We start from the raw sequence: 26,870 nt of genomic DNA on the forward strand, positions 1-26,870 counted from the left end.
TAGTTTTCCAGAATAACTATAAAATTTGTGTTGGGGCACCTGGGTGGCTCAGTTGGTTAAGCATCTGCCCTCGGCTCAGGTCATGATCCCAGGGTCCTGGAATCGAGCCCCACATCTGGCTCTCTGCTCTGCAGGGAGCCTGCTTCTCCCTCTCCCACTCCCCCTGCTTGTGTTCTCCCTCTCTCTCTTTCTCAAATAAATAAATAATATCTTTAAAAATAAAATAAAATTTGTGTTGTCCCTCACTGGAATCATCATTAGCATAGCTAATACTGTTTGGGTATTTACTAAATATCAAGTACAGTATAAAGCAATATTCACTCATTTAAGACACCATCAAACTTACAATGTAGGTAGTATTGTTTTCTTTTTTTTTTAAGATTTTATTTATTTATTTGACAGAGAGAGACACAGCGAGAGAGGGAACACAAGCAAGGGGAGTGGGAGAGGGAGAAACAGGCTTCCTGCCAAGCAGGGAGCCTGATGCGGGGCTCGATCCCAGGACCCTGGGATCATGACCTGAGCCGAGGGCAGACGCTTAACGACTGAGCGACCCAGGCGCCCCAGTAGTATTGTTTTCTATCAGTATTTATAGATGAGGAAGCCAAATATCAGAGAAATTACTTACTTGCCTCTGAGTAGAGAATTTTTGATGAGAATCCAGGAAATTTCAGTCCAGACATCACATTTTAAACCTACTAGATAGGCCACATATATGTATATTTTAATATAGTCATCCCAAAGGGATTACATTCATGATGAAATTTTCAGTCATGTGGTAAAAGATATTTTAGGACAGAAATGCCTCTTAAAATATACTGTCTAAATGCCTACACAATCTGTTCACAAGCAGGGTTGACCTCACCAATATTAAAACACAATTAGCACATAAATGAGACAAATGTGGATATTCAGTTATAAATAACATTTCAGGATATCAAATGACTATGCATTTTAAAAATGTTCCAGATAAATCATTTCTGCTAATGTTTCATCCTTCTGTGACTTTCTTTAGAAATTTTCAGTTAGAATATTCCTTTGTGATAATGAGATGTTCCAGAGTGTTCACTTACACATTTCAGCTAAGGACAGCTTTGAAAATAATTTTTAAAAATCATTAAGCACATGAATATTCTATTTATTTCTCCAATATTTCTCTGCCAACAGACCAACATATAAAACTCCTTACTCTAAATATCATCATTTATTTTTACTCAGTCCTATATTATTAAACTGTCTTTTATAGTTCTAATATACTATGCTTTGAGAATATTATCTACTTAATCAAGACATCCCAAAACAAATCAATTAAAATAATTCACATGATTTTCACTTCTTTATGTGGAAACTACAAGCTAAAATCACCAAATGGAATATTCTATTGGACTTGTATATAGGTATTCCAATGGTACACAGCATAAACATTGAAAACACAAAGATATCCTCAAATATGATATAAATAACTCAAGCATAAAGTATTATCAGTAGCATATTATATTCGGAGGGAAGGAGGATTACCTGAAACTTATGCAAATTTCCATACTTTGAAAATCAATCTATTCTCACATTTTCCAAATGAAGAAACAGGTTAAATGATTTAACTACAGTCAGAGCTACTTTCAACAGAACTAAAACTAGATTGAGAATCTCGTGGCTCCTTGGTTGTGGATTTTCCAATTATAACAAACCAAAGGAATTTCCAAGAGTCCCATTTTCACAAATTTAACTGACGCACTAGGGAAAGAAAAATCACAGAAAACCTAAATATTTTTCTCTCACAATGGCTCCCAAACACAGCAACTACTTCACTGATGATCAACTAAAGAAACAATATTCTACCTTAACACCACAGGGGGGGAAAAGGCCATGTGGGACTTACTGTATATATAGCGCAACAGTGGGTAGTGTATTTTATAAGCACAAGAAGCAATTTCCAATGGGAATTTTTCTAAATGTCACTGTGCATCCTAGAGCCTAACACCTGGGGAAGATATGGCTCCCTTAGGCAATGAATTGTGTGAAGGGATTTCAAGGAAACATTTGGCAATATCACTTGGCTATCACTGTGGACAAGATGAAGACTCTCAATGAATATATTAAATTTAGTTCTACGTAATGGCCTAATTTGGCCTGGAAGTTTCTAATGTGCTACAGGGCTCTTCTGCCTTTTCCTAATAGGAATACAATGCTAAACAAAACAGGTACACAAATATAAACAAATATAAAAATACACAAGTATAAACAAATATACTGGGCCACCTGGGTGGCTCTCAGTTGGTTAAGCATTTGACTCTTGATTTCGGCTCAGGCCATGATCTCAGGGTCACAAGACTGAGCTTCATGCTGGGCATGGAGCCTGCTTGGGATTCTTTCTCATTTCTGCCTTTCCCCTCATTCACACTTGTGTGCGCATGCTCTCTCCCCCGCCCCCAAAAAACCAAACCAAAACAAATATACTATAAAATAGTTGCAAATTGTCTGTGACTGAAAAAAAAAGGGTGCTGAGAAAGAAAATGATGGAAAAGAGAATGGTGGGGTAATCCATAGACTTTAATCTCTAGTGAAAGGTATGTAGAACTTATTAAAAATTATAAAATATTCCAAACTTCCAGAAATAATATGTCTGGTGTTCAGATAGGGACACTGACCTAGTATAAGTGTATCTGCAACTGGTTCCAGGCCTGATCTGACAAGGGCCATGCTAATTGGCCTTCTTCAACATAAGGGGATGCAGAGGGTCTGGAGATCTCTTAGTTTAATAGTAGCTTTTCTTGACTTATGCTGCTTACCTTTTCTTACTTGGTCTCAGCTCTAACTTAAGATGCTATTTTGATCCTTGTTCTTAGAATCATATCATCACAGAGTATAAAGGAGATTTTGAGGGTCATGTGACCCTGTCTCCTGCTTAATCAAAGACTTCCCTTAAAACTCCTGTGTTGGGTTTCTGCCTGAACACTCCTCCATTGTTTGAAAAATCAAAGGCTCAGAGGCAGATTGCTACATTTATCTTTGGCATAGTAAGTTCTCGAAGTAAACCACAGTGCTGTGTAGACATGGTCTCTCCCTGTATTTTTAAGTTGTATTTACTACTTGTAGTCTATCACTTTGTCATGTCTGAAAGCAACTACCTCAGAGCTTGGAACATAAGATACACTCTATTTGTTGGAACTGAATCTAAATCTTCAGTGCATTTTAACTGCTTGGGTAAGAGAATAGGTATGTTTCAGTCATACTTCCAGTACAAAGTTTCATGGCAAAATCTGTTTTCTGTGAATTCTCTATCTCTAATCCCATTAAGAAATGTGCAGTCAGTGGGAGGGAAATGACATTGGAGAAACAGCCTTTTTGGGTGAGCATGGTAGCATACTTATGCCCTGTGCAGGTTCAGAGAGAAAAGGGAAGGAAGTAAGAAAGAAAAAAAGAGGGAGGGAGGGAAACATTATAATCTTAGCTCTTGGGTAAATTAGGAATACATCTCTGAATGGTAATTTCTACTTTTATAAAATGGTTACATGACAATTTTGGGATATCAAATGAACTCAAGAATGTGAAAGTGTTTTATCAGTTAGAAAATAGTATCCCTATGTGAGACATCGACTACCTGCTTTCATGCGCAGTGTAGATCTATCCTTTTACCTCTTGATATTTTCACTTCCTAAATACTGTACATTTATTTGTAGAAACACTCTGTTTCAGGAAAAATAATGTGTTCCTTTTGGGAGGATGTTTCATCACACAGCCTCTCATTACTCGTGTGAAGTGCCAAGAACCTTGAGAGGGCAGGAAAAAAAATCCTTCCTCTCTAGCTTCTTGCAGCTTTCCTTTCGACAGCGCTCAAGTACAGGCTGATTGGCTATAGAGCCACAGGGATTTGATGAAACAAAGCGTTCAACAGCAATACAGAATCCAGATGCTTCTATCTCAAGGGAAGTATAAGATATGACTTTGGTTGATCGCCGGTGAGCATGCGAGTTGCCAGCAAAACTCAGAAGTCCATGGAAAAAGGCATAATTCCCTTATTGATTTATATTTTGAAGCTTTTATTATCATAATGTGATGTGCTGCAAATTGAATATCTTTACAGAAAGCTTAGAATAGCATGGAATTTTTTACTACCATAGCTGCTGACACTTACCAAACAATCTTATCAATGCCTCTATCTGTAATGACAACAAAATGTTATGTTACACAATATGTTAATGCCTATAAAGCACTGAGTACATGGGGTATTTTTAATTCGAAAGATGAGCTCATGATGGGTGAGATTTAAATAACCACATTTAAAAAACTCTCAATGTGAAACTAAATTTGGTTTCCTAATGCTACACAAATTTGATAGTCATCAAAAATCCTTCTTTACTCTAAGACAGGTTTTTTTTGGAAAGTGGAGAGACATATTAAATAAACAGGATTCACCAATGATAACATTCCTAAAAGTTTATATCCATAGATTTACATGCAGATAAGACCACTGCCGCTAAGTACATACTTTAATCGAGATGAAAAAAAAATTTTCTTAAAACTTGTATATAAATTTTTGGGCAAGTGAATAATTAGAAATACATTTCTAGAAACAAGAAGGCCTTTTAACTACCCCTCTCACATTAGTTAACATGCTCAGGTCTTTCATACAATAAATATCCTAGGTAGAATTTTTATCTCTTGATTCTGTGCTTTTTCCTCCCACTTTTTCCTCCCCTCTCCATAATATGAATATGGTGACCTGAGCAGACTATTTAATGAAAAGGGCACTTTTTAGTTAATCATTTAATTATCTTTAAAAATTAATCTCTGTCAGATTTCATTTAATACAGTTAAATCAGCAATTTAGTAAACTAACACATTGCCAGCTACCACTGATAATAAATGATGAGCTGAAATATTTTGATAACTTCTCTTTTTAAATATGTATTTTAATTTTTTTAAGATTTTATTTTTAAGTCATCTCTATACCCGATGTCGGGCTCGCACTCACAACCCTGAGATCAAGTTTTGCATGCTCAACTGACTGAGCCAGCCAGTGCCCCCATTTTGATGACTTGTTGGACATCATAAAATAGGTCTATTTTCTTTAATAGGAAAAATCATTTCTGTTAGACTTAACTTATAAAAGCTTTTACTAGTTAGCTGCAGTATTGAATGATTTAGCTGATCACACCATTTCAATCTGCTGTCCACATATACAAACACAATTTGAACTACAGTTATCGTTTTAGTTTAAATTTAAAACTTATTTGTTTTAAATTAATAAATATGAAAATCCATCCATCTTTTTAATACCTCAAAAAATCAAATCATTTTCAGTGCTTAGGGCGCCATACCATTCCTTGCCTTTATGCATACTAGATTTTCCCTGACAGTATGTTAAGATTTTGTGTTTGATTTTTCTTAACATTATCTCATGAGCATTTTATTTTACATAATTGTCATAAGGTCTTCATAACTATCATGAAAATAAACTGTATAAGTCACCATAACTTAAAGCATTTTCCTTCTCTGAGACATGTTATCTTTCCCTTCTCCACCTCCAACCCCCATTTTTTTTAACCCCCGTTTTTTGGTACTACCACTAACCACCAACATTTTCACTTATGTAGTTTTCCCCTTGTTTTTGATGTTTCCCCCTTCAGGTAAATTATCTGAAGTACAGACTTATAGATATGAATATTATTATGGCTCTTATATTAACCCAGTGCTTTCTAAATTTCATTGCCATCAGTCACAAAGTATGTACCTATGATTTACACTGTGACTTTCACCAGCACTTAGGTATCAGTAGTTTTTATTGGAGAGAGGAGTGCTAATTTCATGGAGATGAAATTTCTGTGATTTCATACTAATGGAATATCATTAGGATTATTTTAATCTGAATTGTTATTATTATTGTTTAATGTTTTCAAATGTTCGTTAATCATACTTGCTATTGTGTGGAATGCCTTTGGGGGTTATCTAAAAAATTTACATGTGTTTTTTACTAAATTAAATATAATAGATAATGTATTTATTATAAGTATTTTGCAATGTGAGTTTTTTGTTGTTGTTGTTACTTCAAAGATCAGGTAATGATCCTACCAAATGTCTGATAAATAAGCAATATCCCCGTAATTTGATTTTTTTTAATTATCTATTTAATCCATCTGGAATGTATTTTGGCATATGTTGTGGGATGTGTATCTAAATTACTTCTTTTTCAAACTCTAACACCACAACCATTTATTAACTACTTCTTCCCTTTGCCATTGCTCTGTAATGCTCTATTCTTTTACATTAAACTCTTATATATAACATGTTGAGATTTTTCTATACTTTCCTAGATCTAGCAGAGTTTCAAAAAAGATAAGTTATATAATCTTCTATTATGATTTGAGATCTGGAATGGCTTTTCAACATTTATAGTTTCTTTTTTAAAATATACCTTTATTCTCATTAGCTTATTTTCCCAAATCGATTTTTATCATTCTATTGCCTTCTAAGAAAATGCCCTTGAGGATTTTATTGATATTATACTCATATGTATAAATTAATGTGGAAAGCTTTGATAACTTTATTTATCTTTATATCCAGAAACATAACTCATCTCTTTACTAATTCACCTAATTCTTTTACAATTCACAATAAACAACATTTTAAAGATATGTCCAATATTATACAATTAAGGGGAAGCATGAGGTAATGGAAAAAGTGAAGACTATGGAATGAGACACACACATACACATATGTACCTAGGCTCAAATTGTGTGTGATACTGGGCAAGATGCTTAGCCTCTGAGCCTCAGGTATTTCCTCTTAAATTGAAGGTAGTGGTACTTACAGAATTGATGCAAAGAGTAGGGATAATGTATATAAAGCTATTGGAGCATTTATGTACCCAAGAAATGTTAGCTATGATCATAATTTCCAATATAACATGTGCTTAGTAGTTAACATTTTACCAAGTTCTTTCATGTATATTATCTCACTTGTTCTGTTGATCTTCATGAAATTCCATCAGACGATCATGTTGTTGCTATTATCACTATTAATATTAAGACCAAATAGGTACAATGCATCTTCTTTTAAATCAAAAACAAAAGCTCATTTCATATCATCATGACATATGTAAATGTATTTGCAGATCCCCTACATTACACAATAACCTTGTCCCTGAATATTTTATGGTTTTTTATCTGCCATGATCATTGTAATTGCCCTTTCATTACATTTTCTATTAGTTTTGCCTGTTTAAGGCAATGCTTTTGATTTTAGTGTGTTTGTTTCATACTCAACAGTTTTATTGAGATTCTTATTACCCCCTTAAAACTATTGTTAATTCTTTTGGTTTTCTGGGTTGTCACATTTCCAAAGTAAATTCTATGTTATAGATCATATATTAATAAAATATAGCCACTTAATTGAAAAATGGAAAAACTAAGACTAGTTATCTACCGTGGTATCATGATATAGTAAAATCTTCCTGTTGGAAACATAAATATAAGATCTTTTAGCTATTACTAGTCAGTTTCTTTTAACTTATAGATTGTATTACTTTAAGAATTTTTCTCAGTCCTGCAATCTCCACAATACCTTTCATGACAGGAAGGGCTCACATTACAGTGTGGCAGAAAAAGGAATCATGAGAAGGCATACATCTCTTTTTTCATTTGTGGGCTTTACATATTATTCTTGAGGATGAAGGATAAAAGAATGGGTGGAAAGAAGTATAAACTGCATGCACTTGACCACTTGGGAGAGTTTTGCAGCTTTCTCATCTCTTCATGCTGGCAAGCTCTTTCTCATCATAACCTAGACCTTCTACTCCCAAATGCATCTATTTTCTCTGCCCCCCCCCCCCCCCCCCCCCCCCCCCCCCCCCCCCAGAATATCATTTCAGCTATGGGAGGATACATTTTTGGGCCTGGACTTGTCTTTCCCTATCTACTCTCAGTAGGGTGCTTCCTTAAAATTAATAATAATAAAATACCATTGTTTTCATTGAGTCAGTTGATTAACACTATCAAATAATCCACTGCCAAAAGCAATCCAAATAGAAGAATCTACCGCTACCTCAAAGAGATTTCATTTTTACTTAATCATGTCTTGTTTTTAGTCAATTACAAAAACAAAACAAAACTAGTAATAAAGGTTTAAAAAAATGACCTAGATGACACAATTATTTTCACTGCAGAACCAGACAAGCAGCTTCAGGTATGGTTTCCGTACTCACGGGGAAAATGATTCGAGGTGGATGGATTGACACTGTCCCCACTGTCAGCACTTTCACTGCTGGAAACTTCATCATCTGATTCCCGCACAGAAGAGCAGGGTGAGGAGCCGTCAACTTCTTCAAACTTCCTCTTTAAAATTCCACTCATAGCTGCAGCGCTGTCACATGTACCTGTAAAAGGAACAAGAGCAACGAAGCATTGAAATATTTGACCACTAGATGTGTAGCCAAGGTCTCCAGAGTCATTTTATGTGGTTTTATTAAACATGAGCTGAGCCTTTCCTTGGAAGGATCACTAAGCAGGTTTACTTTTTGTAATATTTTCAAATTAACAAAAATTAAATTAATACGAGCAATTGAAAATTTGGTTACCAAAATGTATCATTTTGTTAAAGCCACAGTTCATTTTAATGTAATATCTCTATTCCTTTTTTGTTGGCAAATTGAGAAAATCCACCTGAGTCATGAAGTTCTATAATGAAAAAAATGCCAACGTCACCCAGAGTCCTAAATGATTCCTGCCTTATACAAAATTCATGTGGAAGAAACACAGATAATTATGCAAAAACTTGAGAGTCGAGTTTTAAAATGCAAGAACCTAATTAGCTGAACACAACAAAGCCTATGAAATCAGTTCTAAATTTTAGGTAGTTTCCATTTCAATACTGCAATGAGATGAGATGTGTTCCCAGGACCCCTGGTTATTGAAGTCCTTGCCACGGTTTCAGAAACTTCTAAGGCTATTTACCTGAGAGACAGCGCTGAGTGGGAAGGGGGAAGGGTGGGAGTGGTTTCTCCTAAATGCTTTCTCTAGGATGAATGGGCTTTTCTCTCTCCTTGGGCTGCCCTTTCTCCACCTTTCCCATTTACCTTGACGTCTGCACAGTCAGCTAAAGAGCATAAACTTTCCTTGCAGTGTAAGGATATTTCGGGGAATAACCTATATATAAATTAGCTTAGATATATATGTACATGGTCTTACATTGCTAAATTAGGTTAACTTCGCTGTAAGTATTACTAAGTTGATTCCATGTATCCCATCTTCCATCTTATTTATGTCAGCTGATTTTAACTCTCATTTGAGTTTGTAAAACCATTCTCTCCTTTTCTTGCCAGAGTGTAGCCATCAGTCCTGTTGATCGAGAGGAGGCAAGACTTAAAAACTATTCTCGATACTGCCCTCAGACATGTCTGAAATCACCCCTTCTCTGTGCAGATCACACAGCAAGCAGCCTGTCCAGGTCCCTTCAGCTGAGCCAGCTCTCCAAGGTCTAATTCTGTAGTTTTTTAAGTGGGCTACTTGGATTAGCAGCATCAGCATCACCTGGGAGGGAAATTGTGAGAAACGCAAATTCTCGTGCCCCGCTTCAGGTCTCCTGGATCGGAAACTCCCAGGAGGCAGTGCCTAGCAGTCTGCATACTCAAATTGGAGGACCACTTGTCTGATTTCTAGTCTTCTCTCCAGCAGCTCCCTTCCTAGGTTCTTCCTTCCTTGGAGGTGTCCCCATACCAGCCCTAGAGTGACATAACCCAGTCTCAAAACCTAATCAAAATCTCTTCTTTCACTATCTCCTGTGTGATTTCTAGTAAAATTAAGTATAGTATTAGATGTCTCATAAGTATTTATCATTTATCTCAATTTACTCATCTAACTACATGTTGAGTAATTGGTATGTATATATGCTTGACTCCTTGGGTGGAGTAGGTGATAGAAAAGGGAATAGAACAGGTTACCTGTCCTCGAGGAGCAAACATCCACTATGCTGGCTCCATCCAACTGAGAATACTCCTACTGCCTTGTTTTACCAATCCATGTCTTTTGCATGACTTATATTAACAATGGAGATAACTGATAGCCCTAAGAAGATATTGCACTGTCCACTCTCTGAGAATAAAATCTCTATTCTGACTCTGATTTTACCACTATTCAAATTAGCATATTATTTTCTCTATCTTAAAGAGTGTGAAATGCATAAAATGTTCATGCATATCTGAGCAGGGCAAGAGAAAAAAAAGATATTTTAAATAAAGTTCTTGAAATAAAAGTAGGACAGGATATAAATTTTAAAATGGTTCACTTCAAACAAGATGCAAAGTAATTCATGAGGGAGAGACTCCAAGACAAAAAGTAATACAAGATGGGAACCCATGTTTAAAAAGTACATTTTTATAATAAGGTATTGCAATGGGAACAGTTAAAAACCATATCCTTAAGTTCCATTTCCCCATCCCAGCTTCCTTAGGAAAGGCAGATGTCTCAAGAACCAAGGACATTCAATTGGACTGCAGGGAACCATGTTCCAATATGGTAAAAAGTGGTACTAGGTACTCTTCTCTTCAGAAATGAGAGGGGAAATTTTTGGAGGGATGGTAAGGAAATTGAAAAGTCTCTTTCTTTTTGCTGTTATATTTGGGACTGGCAAGCAAAGGAGTTGAAGGTTAGATACAATTTCTGCCTACATCTTTGAGATTGAAAGAGCCTGAGCTAGACACAGTTCGAAGGAAAGAAGAAACGTTTGACCACTTAGTTTGGGATTAGTATGTAAGCTGGAAATTAAAATTTCAAATAATTACAAAGGGGCATAACCTTAACATATACCCATGATGCTGGTTAAGTGCTGAACTTAACCAATATTGTTAAGTGCAGCAAGCAAGTATAACACTTATTTAGTTGCATTGCCTTTAAAAAATACTACATGAGTGTAACAAGATGTCACAACAAATTAGGAGGGTGAAATGACCCACTGCTTATAAGAATGTAACCCCTCATCTAAACCCAACGGTGGGGTGGTAAAAAGAGCATGTGGTTTTCTCCTACATCATCTACACTATCTCACTAGGGAGGAAAAGGATATGAGAATTTAGGGAAAGGCCCTATTGATAAAGGAGTTGTATATTCCTGGTTTGCTTGTATCCTGTACTGGTTCTCTCAGAATTCGAGGATGACAATACATGGCTAGTTAGGTACAGATGCAAGTGAGTAGAATGAATGCCTGTCTTATGGCTGCCACGGCTCCTTAAATATCCACTTATCATATTTTTGTTCCTAAAGATGAGGCATAATTAAACTTCATGGATATGAAGCCAATGAAAAAGTGGTCAACATTTCAAATTGGCTTTATATAGCATCAAAGCCCAAAGAACAGAAGATAAATCTGGACAGGCATTAATTTGTTCTAAATATGAGAAGCTGAAAGTCTAAGCCTCAATAACAGCCATTTTAACACAGCTACTGTTTTCCAATTCATGAAACATATGCTAGTCAAGAGCATCACCATTTCTCATTTGGACTAGGACAAGAGCTTCCCAATTATTCTCTCCCATCCACTACTGTTTGCTTTCAATGTGTTTTCCAGGTTGCAGGCAGAATGATAAATCTAAAATGCAAATCTGATCATGTCAGTCTATAGCTTAAAACTCTTAAGTGGCTTTGGATTGTCTTAGGATGAGTCCAAAATCCTCAAAATGGCTTATAAAGTCCTTAACAATCTACTTTGGCTAACCTCTTCATTTTCATTTTGAGCCACTGCCTTGTTGTCAACTATTTTAGCTCTAATAATCTTTCAGTTTCTCCAACCCGCCATTTCTCTCTGGCCTCCCGGACTTTTGATATACCATTCCTTCCAATCTCCTTTCTAATTTGTTTTCCCATAGCACTTACCATCTTCTAAATCCATGTTATTTATTTATATATTTCGATGTTTACTGCTTACCGTGTTCATCCCCTGCTAAGACAAGGGCAGGGATCTTTGTCTTCTTTACTGATGTACCAACAGTCTAGAATAGTGCCTTATAGATTATAGGTGCTTAATAAATGTCTGTTGATGAATGAATAAAAAAACCCTTCCATTTCTATACTTTAACTACTTTATCAGTGTCTGTTTTCTCTGCTAGTCTGAAAGCTCCATGAAACAATCATGTTCATCTCATTCACCACTCTGTCCCTCCTGACTAACAAAATATCTGGCATTTTTGATTGAATGAGAATCAAAATGAAAGATGAAACTGACCTCAAAACGTCATACAATTTTTTTTTTTTTTTTTTTTTTGTTTGCAAGCAACCCAAAAGCAAATTCTAGCTAACTTAAGCACACAGACATCTGTTGGAAAAATACTGAACTAGTTCATGCAATCTAAGATCGAGCTGAAATCCAAAATTAAAGGAATGCAGGAATAAGGACATCTTCTAGGATTATGACTGTAGAAATTCCTTGATCTTTTCTCTAGAGCACCACCGTTACCAGGTTTAAGCCCAGGAACTTCTCTCTATGTCTCACAGTTCAAGTTTAATGTTCCAAGGAGTAAGTAACAGTTTAGCCCATCTTGGGTCAGAGGTCAGCCCTTTGATCACTCAACTGCATGGCCAGAAGGCAAAGAGCCACTCAATTAGGTACTACTCCAGAGAATCTCACTCAGAGGCCTCAATAAGTTCAACTGCATTTCAAAGCCAGTGTTTTCTCCTTGTCTAACACTGATTTATCTTATTTTTTCATTTATTAATATAGTCTATAAATTCACCACTTGGACAGCTTCCCCTCTCCCTGCACCCTCATACCCTTTCTATTGCCAAGTTTAATTAATAACCACTTTGTTATAAAACTCTAATAAGCATCTTGTGGTCTTGGATATCCACTATTCTTGACTAACATATACTATTGCTCTCAAATTTTTATTAGATGTAACCATTGCTCAGAAGCCTCTGGGCACATTTAATGAAAAAGTAGTAAAGCAGTATAAATGTTTTCAAATCTCTCCACACACACACAAAAAAATGTCGATGAACTACACTAGATGTTTTATGGTTATAAGTGCAATTCTTTTGTTTAATGTATTTCTGGAAAAAATATCAGAAGCCAGAAGGATGCAGACTGAAGTAAGTGGGAGAGCTTCGTTAAGAATGCCAAATCAAGAAGCTGGATAGAAATGTACATTTTAATGCATTTGGAAGAATGACTGAAGCTAACTTTGGATATTTGTTGGAATCTTGTTCATATCACTCTCTTCTGACAGCGTAAAAATTTCATAGCTTTCATAGGTAGCTCATTGAGTTCTTACTATCCCACTTATATTCATCTAATATTTAATCCTGTTTTCTCCTTTCATTCTGTCCTGATGTCATAATGCTTTGCTATGTATCATAAGGAAATGACCACAGAAAATATGCCTTAAGAATATCACCGGTCCCCAAATTCTGAGGAGTGAGTGATCTGATTTGCAGAACCACTTCAGGGTTGCCAGGTTTAGCAAATAAAAATATAGGACACCCAGTTACATTTGAATTTTAGATAAAAAAATAAATCACCTTCAAGATATATCTGTACCTATTATTTGTTGTTTATCTGAAATTCAAATGTAACTGGGCATCCTGCATTTCTGCTGACAACCCTAAGGGGTGCTCATGGCTCTTGAGGAGAAAGAATGACTATGAAATGAACAAAAACATCTAAATAAGAAATGCCACCCACCAACTGGAGCTATCATACATGAGTATTTTTGCCCTTTACCAATCAGATGAAACTCAGTAAGTAAAACTTGAAAGGTCATTAGGGTGAATAATGAGTTTATCAAACAATTGAACAAAAAAAAGGTGAGGAGGTGGGTAGTGGTTAATAGGTTAAGGGCAGGTCTGGCCTATCACTGGTACAGGAAGAAATGAATTTAAAAGGAAGTAATTTTGGCATGGCAAGAATTTCCTTCTATGAGAATGAGGAGGTCTTTTTAGTGAGATGCTGTCTCTTCCCTGGCCTGGTGAAAAAAAGAAAAAGAAAAGAGTGGTGAGCTGTGAGTTCCCAGTTCATCTGACCTGGTAGGTCCTTATTCCATGGAGGATGCTGAGACCAGAAGCCTTACATGGTACTCTCTTAGGAAAAAAGAGAGTTCACTTTTGAACCCTCTGTTCACTTTTTCCTGGGAGCCTGGGTTTATCCTCTGCATTGCTTCCTTGCTAGTTTTGTAGTTACCCCAAGTGAGGCTCATCTTTAACTGCAAGGGTCATTCACAAGGACACTTGGTGTCTTGGTGATGTGGCATACATCAAGGGGCATGTTACCTTGCATTACAACACAACAGGGAGGACATTTCTTCATGATTTATCAAAGAACAAAATCATTTATTTTATGATCTCATCAAATTCTTCCAATAAGCACAAAAAGCTAAGAAACTATGATAAAATTCTACTCCAATGACTTTGATAAGGTGAGGCTGCTGGCTTCAATCAACGATGGGCCTGGGACCTAGGAAGCACCAGTGTGAGGATTAAGTTGCATAGAAAAAGAAGCTTACTTTTTTTAATTTTCTTTCAGAATGGAAAGCAGTTTTGATGTTTCTTCTGGTTGCTTCACCAAATTAATGATGAGCTGAGCAGCATTGCAAACAGGTTGACAAAAATACTGGTGTGTGGCTCATCTGTGATAGCAGGTGGGAAAAGCCTAGCTGGCAAAAGCGAGATTATTCACAATGTCACACTTCATCAGCCAGATTGTTACTGGGCCAGATAGAAGATGAAGAGGACAGTTGCTCAATTAATGGTGTATAGGTTTTATTCCAATATTTAAGAAATCAGAGATTAGCTAAGAAAAATCATACTCTGTTATTTTGAATTCTTTGGTGGGATATCTTTAGTTATCTAGATGTGTTCCTAACTATCAGGATACAATTTTAATCAAGTTAGTTTGTATCAAATCCTTTTCATCCCCGATTTTTTAATTAATTTATTTTTTTAAAGGTTTTTATTTATTTATTTATTTGTCAGAGAGAGAGAGCACAAGCAGGGGGAGCAGCAGACAGAGGGAGAAGCAGGCTTCCCGCTGAGCAGGGAGCCCGATGTGGGATTCGATCCCAGGACCCCGGGATCATGACCTGAGCCGAAGGCAGACGCTTAACCGACTGAGCCACCCAGGTGTCCCTCATCCCCGATTTTTTTAAGCCATGAGTTTGAGTAATCTGTAATCTGTGATGTTCGCCCTAAACACTGACATTACTACTGCCCTGACACTATTCTGTTAATCAAACACCAATTATGGACTAAAGTTTCTGCTGAATAAGAAAATCATTATTTTAAAAAGTTGGCATCAGATGTTATGCCTTGAACACATCACTCCACACATTCTCAGAACTATGCATTTCTCTTATTAAAAAAAAAAAAAAGAGGGGATATCATCTTCCACAATACTAGGACCATTTCTGCTTTAACCCATTTGGCAAGAAATGAACATATCTGCCGCCAAGAGAATAGGGATTTGGCAATGATTTCACAAGGTAAAATCCTGCAAGGTGTTTCCATGGGGCACCACCAATGTGAAAAATGCTGCTGGTGGCTTGCCAATCTGGGAAGCGCAAGTTGGCCAAATACACCTCTCTTGCCCAGGTACCGGCTTAAGCCAAGAACCCTGGGGGCACTCCTGCCTAATGAATATTTTTGTTGGAGAAATGATTGCAGGGTTCCCCAATTATGTATGAATTTCTTGTGCCAGAGTTGCCTGTGACCTTGAGTTAAAGGTCTGAGTTATTTTATGTGCTTTGGATCTCAAAATGTTTGCAGCTTGCTGATTTGTAGCTTGCGAATTTGATGAAAGAAATGAATGCTTTCCCCAGAAAAAAGTGCACATAAGCACAAATGCATGCCATCTATCCATGGACTCCGTGGTTAAGGACCTCTCCTCTGGTGATTTATAACATCTCCCCAGTTTTGGTGGTTATCCTGAACCTGGAGAAATGATTCATTGTGAACACATTAGTTCAAGGTATCAAAGAAGTTTGAGAATCTGTTGCGTCCTATCGCTTTTACCACCAGGGTCATCCACTTCCGAGGGCAGCGGTCCTTCCAGGTCTCTGCCATCTGTGCTAAGGGGTCTACTGAATCTCAAGGGGACATTCCATACCAATTTTAGGGGTTCTTTTCTTCACTGTTCTCTTGGCTGCCACCTGCTACTCTAAAACTACTCCAAACTGACTTCCTCTGGAACTTTGTGGCTTGGTGAATGGTTCTAGGTTGCATTACAATTTCCCCCAAACATCATCTGTCTTTCCTAAAAGGTGGATTGCCTTGTTCCATTTATAATACCAGTTAGCTTTTAGTGAACACCTACTATGGCTAGACTCTTTGTACCTATTCTCTCTGTGCAATTGTTCTCCCAATCCTGCAAGGTAATTTTAACAAAGGAAACCAAGATTTCAGAAATCTAGATCACTTTCCCAAGAGATCTGATCCAAACTTTCTCTGAAAAGTATTCATGACCAGCACTACACTGTAGGTTAAGTGACTTCTCTGCATTCAAAGCACGTGGTACTTATCAAACTGTATCATAATTGCTAGCTTACCTGCCATTTTCTCACACTTGACTGTAAGGTTCCTCAGGGACTGAATATGTACACCACTGCTTGCTCAGTAAATGAATGGTCATCAATTTGGAGTCTAATCCTGGATCAGCTACTAACAAGTGGCCTAATTTTAAGTAAGAGGATTACCTCCTTGGGTCTCAATTTCCACTTCTGTTAAAATAAGGGACAGACATAACTGGTAAGAATAGGCTCTGATGCAATGCATTTCCCACTACCTGGCAGTAAATGATAAGAGCCATGGCCTCCATCAAAGGTGGATGCCTCTTAGTTGTCCATACCCACTTCCCTTACTGTATGCAAATGCCAAGGGCTAAATTGACTTACGCTTTGCTGATAAAGACCTTGCTGATGAAAGGTTCCTCCACCATTACTAATGGAAAAAGTGTTCTTTATGACTCTCTCTGGCTGGGGGGACCCCAAGAAGCTTTCCGCATTACCTGCCATTAAGATTAGTACCAATATAAGAAAGACAGAACTTGGTTTTTAATGCCTCTTAACCCTAAACATTGATCACTAGTTGGTATTTGGCAAGATGGCATCCTGGAATACATGTGAACTAGAAGCCCAAGTCCTTCCCTAAAGTTAACTTCCAGGTTAAATCTGTTACGTAGCAAGAGCAGAGAAAACTAACCAAGAACATGATTAGGCTTTTAAAACTGTTGAAAATTGATCAAGTGTCCATTGTAAGCCTATTTTTCCTACTCTAAGAAAAGTGCCAATGAAAAATTTATTTTATGTGCTTGCTATTAAGACTAAAGAACAGTACTTAGCCTAATTCCTTGGATGAATAGCAAGACTTACTGCATTAAGGGGGAAAAAAAGACCTCACATACGTAGAAGAATTTAGAATTATTACAGCAACACTGAAAGACAACATTTTTTTTTTTCTCCCTAGCACTTAAGAAGTTTCTCTTCAGTCTTTTAGAAAGCTTCTGATTAAATAATAAAGTAGACTAGCCAGTGTAGATCAAAGGGTATTTAAGGGATATGATATCCTTTTACTTCAGAAGAATCATCAGAATAGTCCAAAGGGAAAAGAACCTTGAAAACATTTTCCTCATAAAGTACTCTAAAGTGGACATCAGGGTAATATATGGCCACGCTTTAAGACCATAACCATCCAAGCACTGTGATCCTGCCAAAGACACTGTGCAAAAAATAAAGGAGATTTAAAAAATTGGAATAAGTAGAAAAAAGTACTTTGGGCATTCTTTAAAATGAATCACCACCGGGGGGTGGGAGGGATGGGGTGGCTGGGTGATAGACATTGGGGAGGGTATGTGCTATGGTGAGTGCTGTGAATTGTGTAAGACTGTTGAATCACAGACCTGTACCTCTGAAACAAATAATACATTATATGTTTAAAAAAAAAAAGAAGAAGAAGATAGCAGGAAAGGAAAAATGAAGGGGGGGAAATTGGAGGGGGAGACGAACCACGAGAGACTATGGAGTCTGAGAAACAAACTGAGGGTTCTAGAGTGGAGGGGGGTGGAGGTATGGGCTAGCCTGGTGATGGGTATTAAAGAGGGCACATACTGAATGGACCACTGGGTGTTATACACAAACAATGAATCATGGAACACTACATCAAAAACTAATGATGTAATGGATGGTGATTAACATAACATTAAAAAAAAAAAAGAACAATGAACTTACAAAAAAAAAAAAAATGAATCACCACCTTAGGCAAGATCTAGATTTTTACTACCTAAGGCATAGAACAAGTTTTCAACCTGCGGCTAACATTGCATTAAAGAGCAATTAGTAAAAATAATACAGAGTGTAAGATTGAATACCTGGGTTTTGAAGTCTCAGTGAAGGTTTGACTGGCACAGATTAAAACTGGTTCACAACAGAAGTCACATCAAATTCATACAATCTCCCAGAAGGTGGAAACTCACTATTTAGAGAAGTTCCATCATTCAAACAAGTTTTACAAAAGCAGAGAGTCATGATCCTCCTCCCCACCAATTTACCCAACATTTGTTATTCATGTATATTTATCAAAAAGCCCTTCCAGGAATGCTACTAAATTTCTTTTGAAAAACTTTATGATAACATCAATTGATACAATATATCTAAATATCCTTCTGATCTAGAGGAACTTTAAAACAGTAAACCTGTGACACAGAGATTGTTTCATGATTCAGAGAAATTAGCCCTTTTAACTCATTTGTTAGAATCAGACTCTTTATGCTGCATTACAGCTTGGATCAGCAGCTATTTCTTGGGCATCTACTATGTGCCAGGAGCTCTCTATAATTGAGAAGTTCATAGTCTGTGGATGAGACAGGAACTCTGGATGGAGCAGAGATGAATGACTAACACCTTAGTTGTAGTCAACATGGAAATGGAAAAAAAGTAGAGCAAAGGCACATTGATGAGGATTTTTAAAGCAATAAAAGATATAAAGTGAGAACTCATGAAAGTACATATTGCCACAATGTATGTGAGGATTTTTGTGGAGATTGTGCTTCCACTTGGCAAGATTCAAGGTTCCTCTGAAGCCACAAATAGCTTGAACTTTGATGACTGTGGTACTGCCCTTCTCTACTCGCTGCATCTGAATAGAAGATGGTACTAGGGAGGTATGACCTCCAGTAAACTGCTCATGAGTTTCTATTTTTGGAAAGCAGGTCTCTTCCTCTTCTGCTGAAATCTAAGATGTTTCATCAAAAGTCTCTCTAACTACAGGCTTAAGCTGAACTTGCCTTATCAGCACCAGGGAATCAACTCCTATGGGTTGAAAAATATTAGCTCTCCTTTACAAGGTTCTTATTATGTGCTAGGCATGCATCATGCCATTTCATGTTCATAAAAACCATAAAGATGATGTACCCCACTGCGCAGATGAAGATGAGGCTTACAGATCCAAGTATCATGTCCAAGGCCACATGGATTCTAAGCAGCAGACCATGTCTTGGAAGTGACACAGGGTTGGAATTTAAATCTTAGCCCCTAACCTATTCAGCTTCTTCACACTCTTCTTCATACTTTGAACTCACATATCCAAGAAACTACATAGTGAAGGCATTTACCTATCAAGAAAACAACACAATATTTTCCTGGTTGTTTGGTTGTTCATGAATTGCCCTAAATTTATAAGGCACTATTGTATTAAACAAGATTACCCAGGTTTGTTGAGGTCTAGTTCTCAGGCTCTTTAAAATGCTAACAGGCAAAAGAAGACCAGAATAGAAAGCTCCCCCTCCCTCCAATACTTTGGACTAGCTTTCATTCTTACAGAGTATCTTTTGACACTAAGTTCATGGAACCAACATTCCTTCACATCCTCAAAGCTCTTCACAGTGTATGAGACCACCTATTGACCTAATGGAAATGGGAAGGATGACAGTAACTCCAAAGTGTCTGAGAACAGTTAACATTCAAAAAAAACTTGCCCACATGCACCAAAAGATGTACCATGTAAAATACAAAGCCGCTTGTCATCAACAGCTGTGACCACTTTAGAATGAACCAATGCATTTCGTGCTAAAGCGACACTGTTGGTCAAGAAACCAGTTTCTGGCAGAGCGCTATTTGTAGTTACCTTTGCTTTCTCTGAGAGACTGCAGATAATAAGATATACACACTAACACCTTGTGAATGCACTTTAACTTCCATCTAGCTATAGCTTTACTCAGCATGACTATAGATAAAGATGGCAGTAAACAACTACTGGAGCTTAATGAACATTAAAAAGAAAAAAGTACCGAGGCCTCCCCTCTACTTGTGAATTTTGAAATCATTGTTTATTTTCAGGGATACCATTTAATTTAATCGTATGATTCTTTCTGCACTCAGTTTATTTCCCTTCTCAAATCTCAACCTCATGTTTTTCTTTGTTATTGTCAGAACCTGGTGAGTTGTTTTGAATAGAACAGTTTTCCCCCTCCTGTAGGATGATGTTACTGCATAAGAATGCTGCAGTGTTCTTTATAATAAACTTGTGAACTAAGAACCCTGGCCTGCTAGCATGGCATTAGCTACCTTGTATATCTTAACACATACCCTGTATTAGTGAATTTTCAAAGAAATGAAGATTGATGGCTCAGCTGTCTTACTTTTTTTGTATGTGATTAGGGAAAATGCACACCCCCCCACACACATGCACACGACTAAATACATTTCTGCATCAATATGTGGATTCATAAACTTGTATGGAGATAAAAGATTATTCAAACAACAACTCTTCCTAACTAGCATGGGAGTAGGAGGTAGTGAATCTCAGAGCCCCAGGATTTGAGAATGAAATAGACCACAACCTCCAAAGTTGGTAAGAATAGGTATATGGCACCAATGTTTAGTCAAATGCCACACACACACACAAAAATTGGTCTGTGTGTTTTCTTTGGTATACCTGTTAGAAATTCCTCATTTCCCTATTAAACAAAGCAGTTTCAAGTTCCTATTGATGGCGTAATATGCCAGATTCTCATTGTAGTAACAAGAACTGGAGTTCAAATAACGGTTTTCAATACCCTGAATGTAAGAAAAACTAAGATAAATTTTATTTTTTATGTCCCTGTGTTTACAATACTGTGTATGTGCACGTACCAGAAGTTCAGTATATAGGAAAAGTATGGAGGGATGTTTATCTCCCTCCCTTTGCCTGCCAAAGCCTAAAAGATTTAGAATTTAATGTAAAATAGAGTGCATTAACTTGATTTTTAAATTATTCTCAGATAAAGAGCAATGACTAAATGTATTAAAAAATAATAAGTAGTAACATGAGAAAAGAGTAAAATTATAAAAAGCATATAAAATATATAAAAAGCATATACCATTGTATACCAAAAACATATAATAGCAACACTGTTTGGTGTTGGGGAACAGTTGGGGAGCAGTTTTATCTTTTCCAGTAAGTCCAATGTAATGGTGGGAATAATGATTCTTATGCCATGAAGAAAAGCCTAAACTGATTTCTACTTGCTCAACAAAGCAGAATGATATGTTCTATATTTTGCTTCCCTGAAAGCAATTAATATTTTAAAAAACTGGCCAGTAAGTTTATAAACTTCACCTATTTGGAAAATTGGTTTATTTAGTGCAGATTATTTCCCAACTGTGCTAGACAAAGTATTACTATAGCATTGCCATGTGTCTAATAATATGGAATAAGTCTTTAAAATCACTTTACAATCTTACTATACTTTTTGATAAAATGAATATAATTCTATTTAAATTCCAGAATAGATGACTAAAAATGCAATCATTTATTTTGCTTGTTTCCTAAGAAATGCCAGGTTAAAAGAAAGAAAGAAATGTGATTGCTTTGAATACTCAATTATTTTGAGCATTTGCCTTTTATATATCATAAATCATTTTGCTCTTATTTATAGCCACTAGAAGTTCAGGAGAAGTACATATACAGTGATAATACAACCTAAAACTTACACAAGTGATTTTAAGATGACAACAGTTATTTGTAGATTTTAGACTATGTTCCATTCTGCTAGACTGAGTAAAACATATTTGCCCTAAAATCTTTTCCAAGCTTACAATATGGTCTCTAGTTCTGAGTGATGACAAAGACAGACTGGTAATCAGAAAGCAGGAAATTAATTTTCGAAAAATCATTAAAGATTCCTTTGAAATCTGATACAACACCATTTCTTCAAGTACACTAACTGCATATCCTTCAATGATTTGTTTTTATATTACTCTATTTACTCTTCTACTTTACAATTTTGATTTGACCTGCATTGACACAAGCACATTTTTCTATATACATTTAAATACCCAGTCCATGAACCTACAATGTCCACGCTGCTGAGATTTGTATGGAAGTAGTGTGCTCAAGCTAATGCAAAAAAGACTTCAAAGTTTTGACTGAATTTGCATAGAGACATAAATTATCCAGGATATTCAAAGCCATAAATTTGCTGCAGGACATATAGCTCTCTTGTGGCTTACGGAAGCACAATTCTCTTTATTTCATATTTGTCTATTACCAGGTTTTCTCCAAGAACTGTCACAGGGTTTCCTCTTTGGCCCATACTGTTTTTATTTCAATATTCAGAATGTGCTACCTGGTACTGGTTGCATTTAAAAGTTAACAGTATTGCACTGCCTAAATGAATTTTAAGCTGGGCTCTTTCCTCCTCACTATGCTCTGCCTAGAACACACACACAGGTTAGTAGACCCAAACTATGGGCATGACCTGAGGTAAAAGTAAAATAAAAATTCTTGTGTTTCAAAATTGTTCAATTAAATATGGTTGACCATAAGAAAGATTTTATTTGACTTCGTATGTATATAATATATATCACATGTAATATATAACATATATGAAAAGTATTTATACATATTTATTTCATGATATATAATTATACACACACACACACACGCAATTTATATATATGTAAAACAAGAGTCTACAAATGTGTTGTTTGGGTCAGAGGACAGCATATTCCATTCAACATAAGAAGGAAATTATTTAAAATATACCCCTTTAGCTGCAGTCATTACTGAAAGTTTCAAAAGAGAAAGAGTTTAGAAAAAAATGGCAGTTTTTGCATTTTTAAAAAACTTACACAAAACATGAATTTCTTTTCCTAAATTAATCTCAGGATCCAGGATAAATGTCATAATGTCCCCACAAAGTGATAAATGGTAAGAATCTGGCCCTAAATAACTACCACAAAGGGATTTCATAAATATTTGAAATAACTGTCCTTCACTGTTTTAAACAGCTATCCTCCTCTTTTGGTCCACCCTCTATCCACCCCACCCCCCATTTTTAAATAAAAGATATTGTTGCCAAACTACTAAGCCTTAATCGTTATAATAAAATTAACGCCCTCTTTTCAGTGCAGAGAAAGTAATTAAGTTTATCTAAATATGTATTAGCTCTTTGTATGTAAGCTTCATAGAATTCATTTTAAAATCTTATGCAAATAAAAAAGCATAAAGCAGTAATTTCATGACTAAACATTATTTTGTCTCTTCATCTTTCCAACATAAATTTTCATACACATACAACCTGTAATATAGACAGATGCACACTTGATGCAAATTAGATAACATTTTTTCCCCATCAACATTTTTACTGCTGAATTGATATATTTAAAATTTTTAATGATATGGATAAACGTAGTCTGATCATGCTGCTTTCATTAAGTTTATTTAAAAATATGTTTTGGAAATAAAAAAGCAGTATGAACAATAAACGTGAGTACACATTTGTTTGGTACAGGTCAGACCTTACTATGATGTAATCACACATTTTACCAAAGTGTGATATTTAGTGCATGGAAAAAGAAGACTTTTGTCCTGCTTGTGACATTTATGAGGATCACTTTACAATCCAGACTTAACTGAAAGGAAAAGTCATAGGAAGTTGAACATGTTGAGTTCAAAATGTCATTGTCTAAAAAGTCCCAAAGAAAATTAGTAACAACTAGAAAAATTAAAGAGGCATTTAAAAACTATAACCCCCAAATAAGAAATTCTTTCTTTGATGCAGCGCTTAGCAATAAAATATAGAATGAACACCATCAAAACTGAAACCCTCTCTTAAAATGAAATGAAAATACAACTTATTAAAACTGTCCTTATGATGTCTTGTGGGATATGAACAAAAGAATTCCATTATTTAATTCCAGATACCTCACAAGAATCTTAGGCTATGAACCCAGGTCTAATTAAAAATACATTTTTTAAAAATGTGAAAATCCCGTAAAAGTTATAAGTCTCGATATTTATTTATCTAGATGTCTCAACCCAGACATCTCTCTGCCTTCAAAAACTTTCCAAAAAATAGAATTATTTAGAAGCCCAAATTCAATGTTTTCCTCACATGAAATTATTCCATTGGAACAAAACACCCATGTTTCAAATTGAAAAAAACATTAAGAAGATTTAATAAACTAGTTAAGGGAAGCTGAAAACTGAGAACACCCTGCCAATTTCCACAATGAATTAAAATAGCCAGTCCTCATCAGTGTCTTTTATAGAAATAAAATTAGGCGCATCATGAAATCTGTCACCGTACCTGCGTGCACTTTAAACGACTACGGCACACACGCTGTAAAATCTTCACTCTGAGAAATAAAGCACACTTCATTTAACTGCTGCAAAACACTGCTGCAGGGAAGCCCAGTGCATTTTTTTCAGGCAACTGATCCAGCCTTCCACCGGCCCTGTGACCTTTGAACTCCCTCTGCCCCCCCCACCCGCCCTCGCTTCTGCAGTCAAAGCCTCGGAGCTGGTCTCATTTGCATAAGGCTCAGGCAGCCCTCCAGCAGCCGAAACGGAATGCTGGGTAAGGAAGTGTGGAACTGCAGTTGTGCCCGAATACCTGAATCACCGGAGCGGTGGACCGGGCGTTGGGGAGCGGGCACGGGCTTCTCTGGGCTGCCTGCATCCCAGACCCCGAGTCTATTAATGGATAAGTGTTTTTAACTCTTTGTTTTAAACAGAGTCCTGCTTTCCACCCCTCCCCACCAAAAGAAGCTGTCAGCAGCAACTATGGTAACCAAGGAAACCCAAATAGTCAAATACTTCATTTAAATACATGTGGAAAACCAATTTAAAAATTTCATTAACTTCTCTTGTTTTTGAAACATAGCTATTTTCTCTCCCATTGGCATAGATATTGCCTGCATAATCAGGGACGTGGGGTATTTTCTGTTGTGGTGGTGGTGGTGGTGGTTTAAACAGCATTTTACAAGCATAAATATCTTTTAGTTACTGTACAAATACATGAAGTCACTATGGTAATTCTATAAAATGTTAAATGTGCCCTAGTGTCTTAAAGACGATCATCCTAAATGGTGTCCAAGAAATTAATTGTTAAGAATTTAGCTCCCAAGATGCCTTTCAAACAATACAGCAGTAAAAATGTAGAGCAAAGTTAAACTGTGTGTTGAAATTTAAAGATTCATGTAGCAGTAATGCTTGTCTGTCTTTGGCAAAGATGTTCAGTGTTGTGCTATTATTTGCTAGAGTTATTTCTTCCCTTGTCTTCCTACACACAGCAATCTCTCTATTTAAAACATAAACTTCTCTATTGCTCATAAACCAAAGAAGTGGTTATTTTCTAGATACAGAAGGTCATGTGTGTACATATTTTTATAAATATACATGAAGGCACACATTCTTTTCCAAATGGTAAGTCAATGGATATATGCATCATCACAAAATTAATCCACTCTTCTTTTGAAAATTAAGCTAATTTGTTTTTCTCCATTAGTGAGTGAATGATATCTATAAAATAAAAGGCTTTATGAAGTATTTTCCACCTATCAAAAGATACATAAAATGAAAAATAAAAGGGACACAACCAACTAGTATAGATATATATTACTGTAGTTAAATACAAAATGCATTGTTCTAATAGTAACATTATTAACGTTTCAAAATTTTCTTATTTAAATTTTTTTCATTTAAATAATTAAATATGCCAAACCTTCCTCTTGCAGTGTACAGAGAGACATCAATAAAATCTGAATGATATATCATCAATTTATAAGACATGTAAACTATTGCAATACAGGATTTTTTAGCACTGGAAAAATAAATTTGGAGCTTTTTATTTGAGCTATTTATTAGTAGTATTCTGATTTATATTATTTCTGCATATACAAAAGATTAGAAATCATTGGATACATTTTTTTCTTACCCATAAATTTTTAAATAGGATAAATAACTTTTCAGTTCACTATAATCATATAAACATTTCTCTATCACATCTGACTACAGCAACAATTTAATCACACTGGGTCAATTCAAGTGCATCCTTCATATTACACACTGCAAATATCTTGCAAAGTTTTTGTTTAAGGGAAAACACACATTAGCCCATCCTAATTTAAATCCAATCAAACACAAGGAAGTGTTGGAGTAATTTATAAAATCACTGACCTGTTCAAATAGCTGTAGTCTTAGTCCTTGCACTCTTTATCAATTAGAATCCGAAATAAATAGATTATCATTTTATAATATGTGTCAGCATCACCGAAGGCACTGTTCTTCCTGGTTCAGCGGAATCTTCTTAAATTTGCCAGCCCTGTGTTTTATTGCTGGTACCGTATGCTTTATTGTTCAGCGACAAGAGCTTCACTCTGCACAAAGACTCATTACCTACTGCTTGCTGCACGGCATCAGCCTCACTGAGGCTGCCTATATGTGATCACATGGGAGTTTTGTCTGAGAAAGCCAGGCATGCCACTGACTTCACTGTGTCTATGGATATTTTTATCAGCTGAGGTCTGCTAGGAGGAAGGAATAACAGATTATGAAGCTGCTCTAAGTCATTAATGCAGCCCGACTTATGGAAATCCTTTCACAAGATTTTTTTTATTATTATTATTATGGAAAACG

The 26,870-nt window shown here is 36.1% G+C and overlaps 1 protein-coding gene across 5 annotated transcripts in view; it reads right to left on the bottom strand.

Moving 5' to 3' along the window:
- CSRNP3 (cysteine and serine rich nuclear protein 3) overlaps positions 1–26,870 on the bottom strand; it is a 188,874-nt gene that overhangs the window by 58,748 nt on the left and 103,256 nt on the right. For 3 of the 5 annotated variants that reach the window (XM_032409111.1, XM_032409100.1, XM_032409120.1), the window contains one exon: positions 8,204–8,374. In XM_032409111.1, the coding sequence (XP_032265002.1) occupies positions 8,204–8,374 (171 nt within the window). Of the gene's footprint in view, positions 1–8,203; positions 8,375–24,540; positions 24,701–26,411; positions 26,808–26,870 lie in introns of those variants that run through there. The other 2 variants (XM_032409127.1, XM_032409137.1) reach the window with 2 other exon arrangements.

This window comes from Phoca vitulina, unplaced genomic scaffold (assembly GCF_004348235.1).
Source record: "Phoca vitulina isolate PV1807 unplaced genomic scaffold, GSC_HSeal_1.0 scaffold1, whole genome shotgun sequence".
In the NCBI taxonomy this organism is placed as follows: Eukaryota; Metazoa; Chordata; class Mammalia; order Carnivora; family Phocidae; genus Phoca; species Phoca vitulina.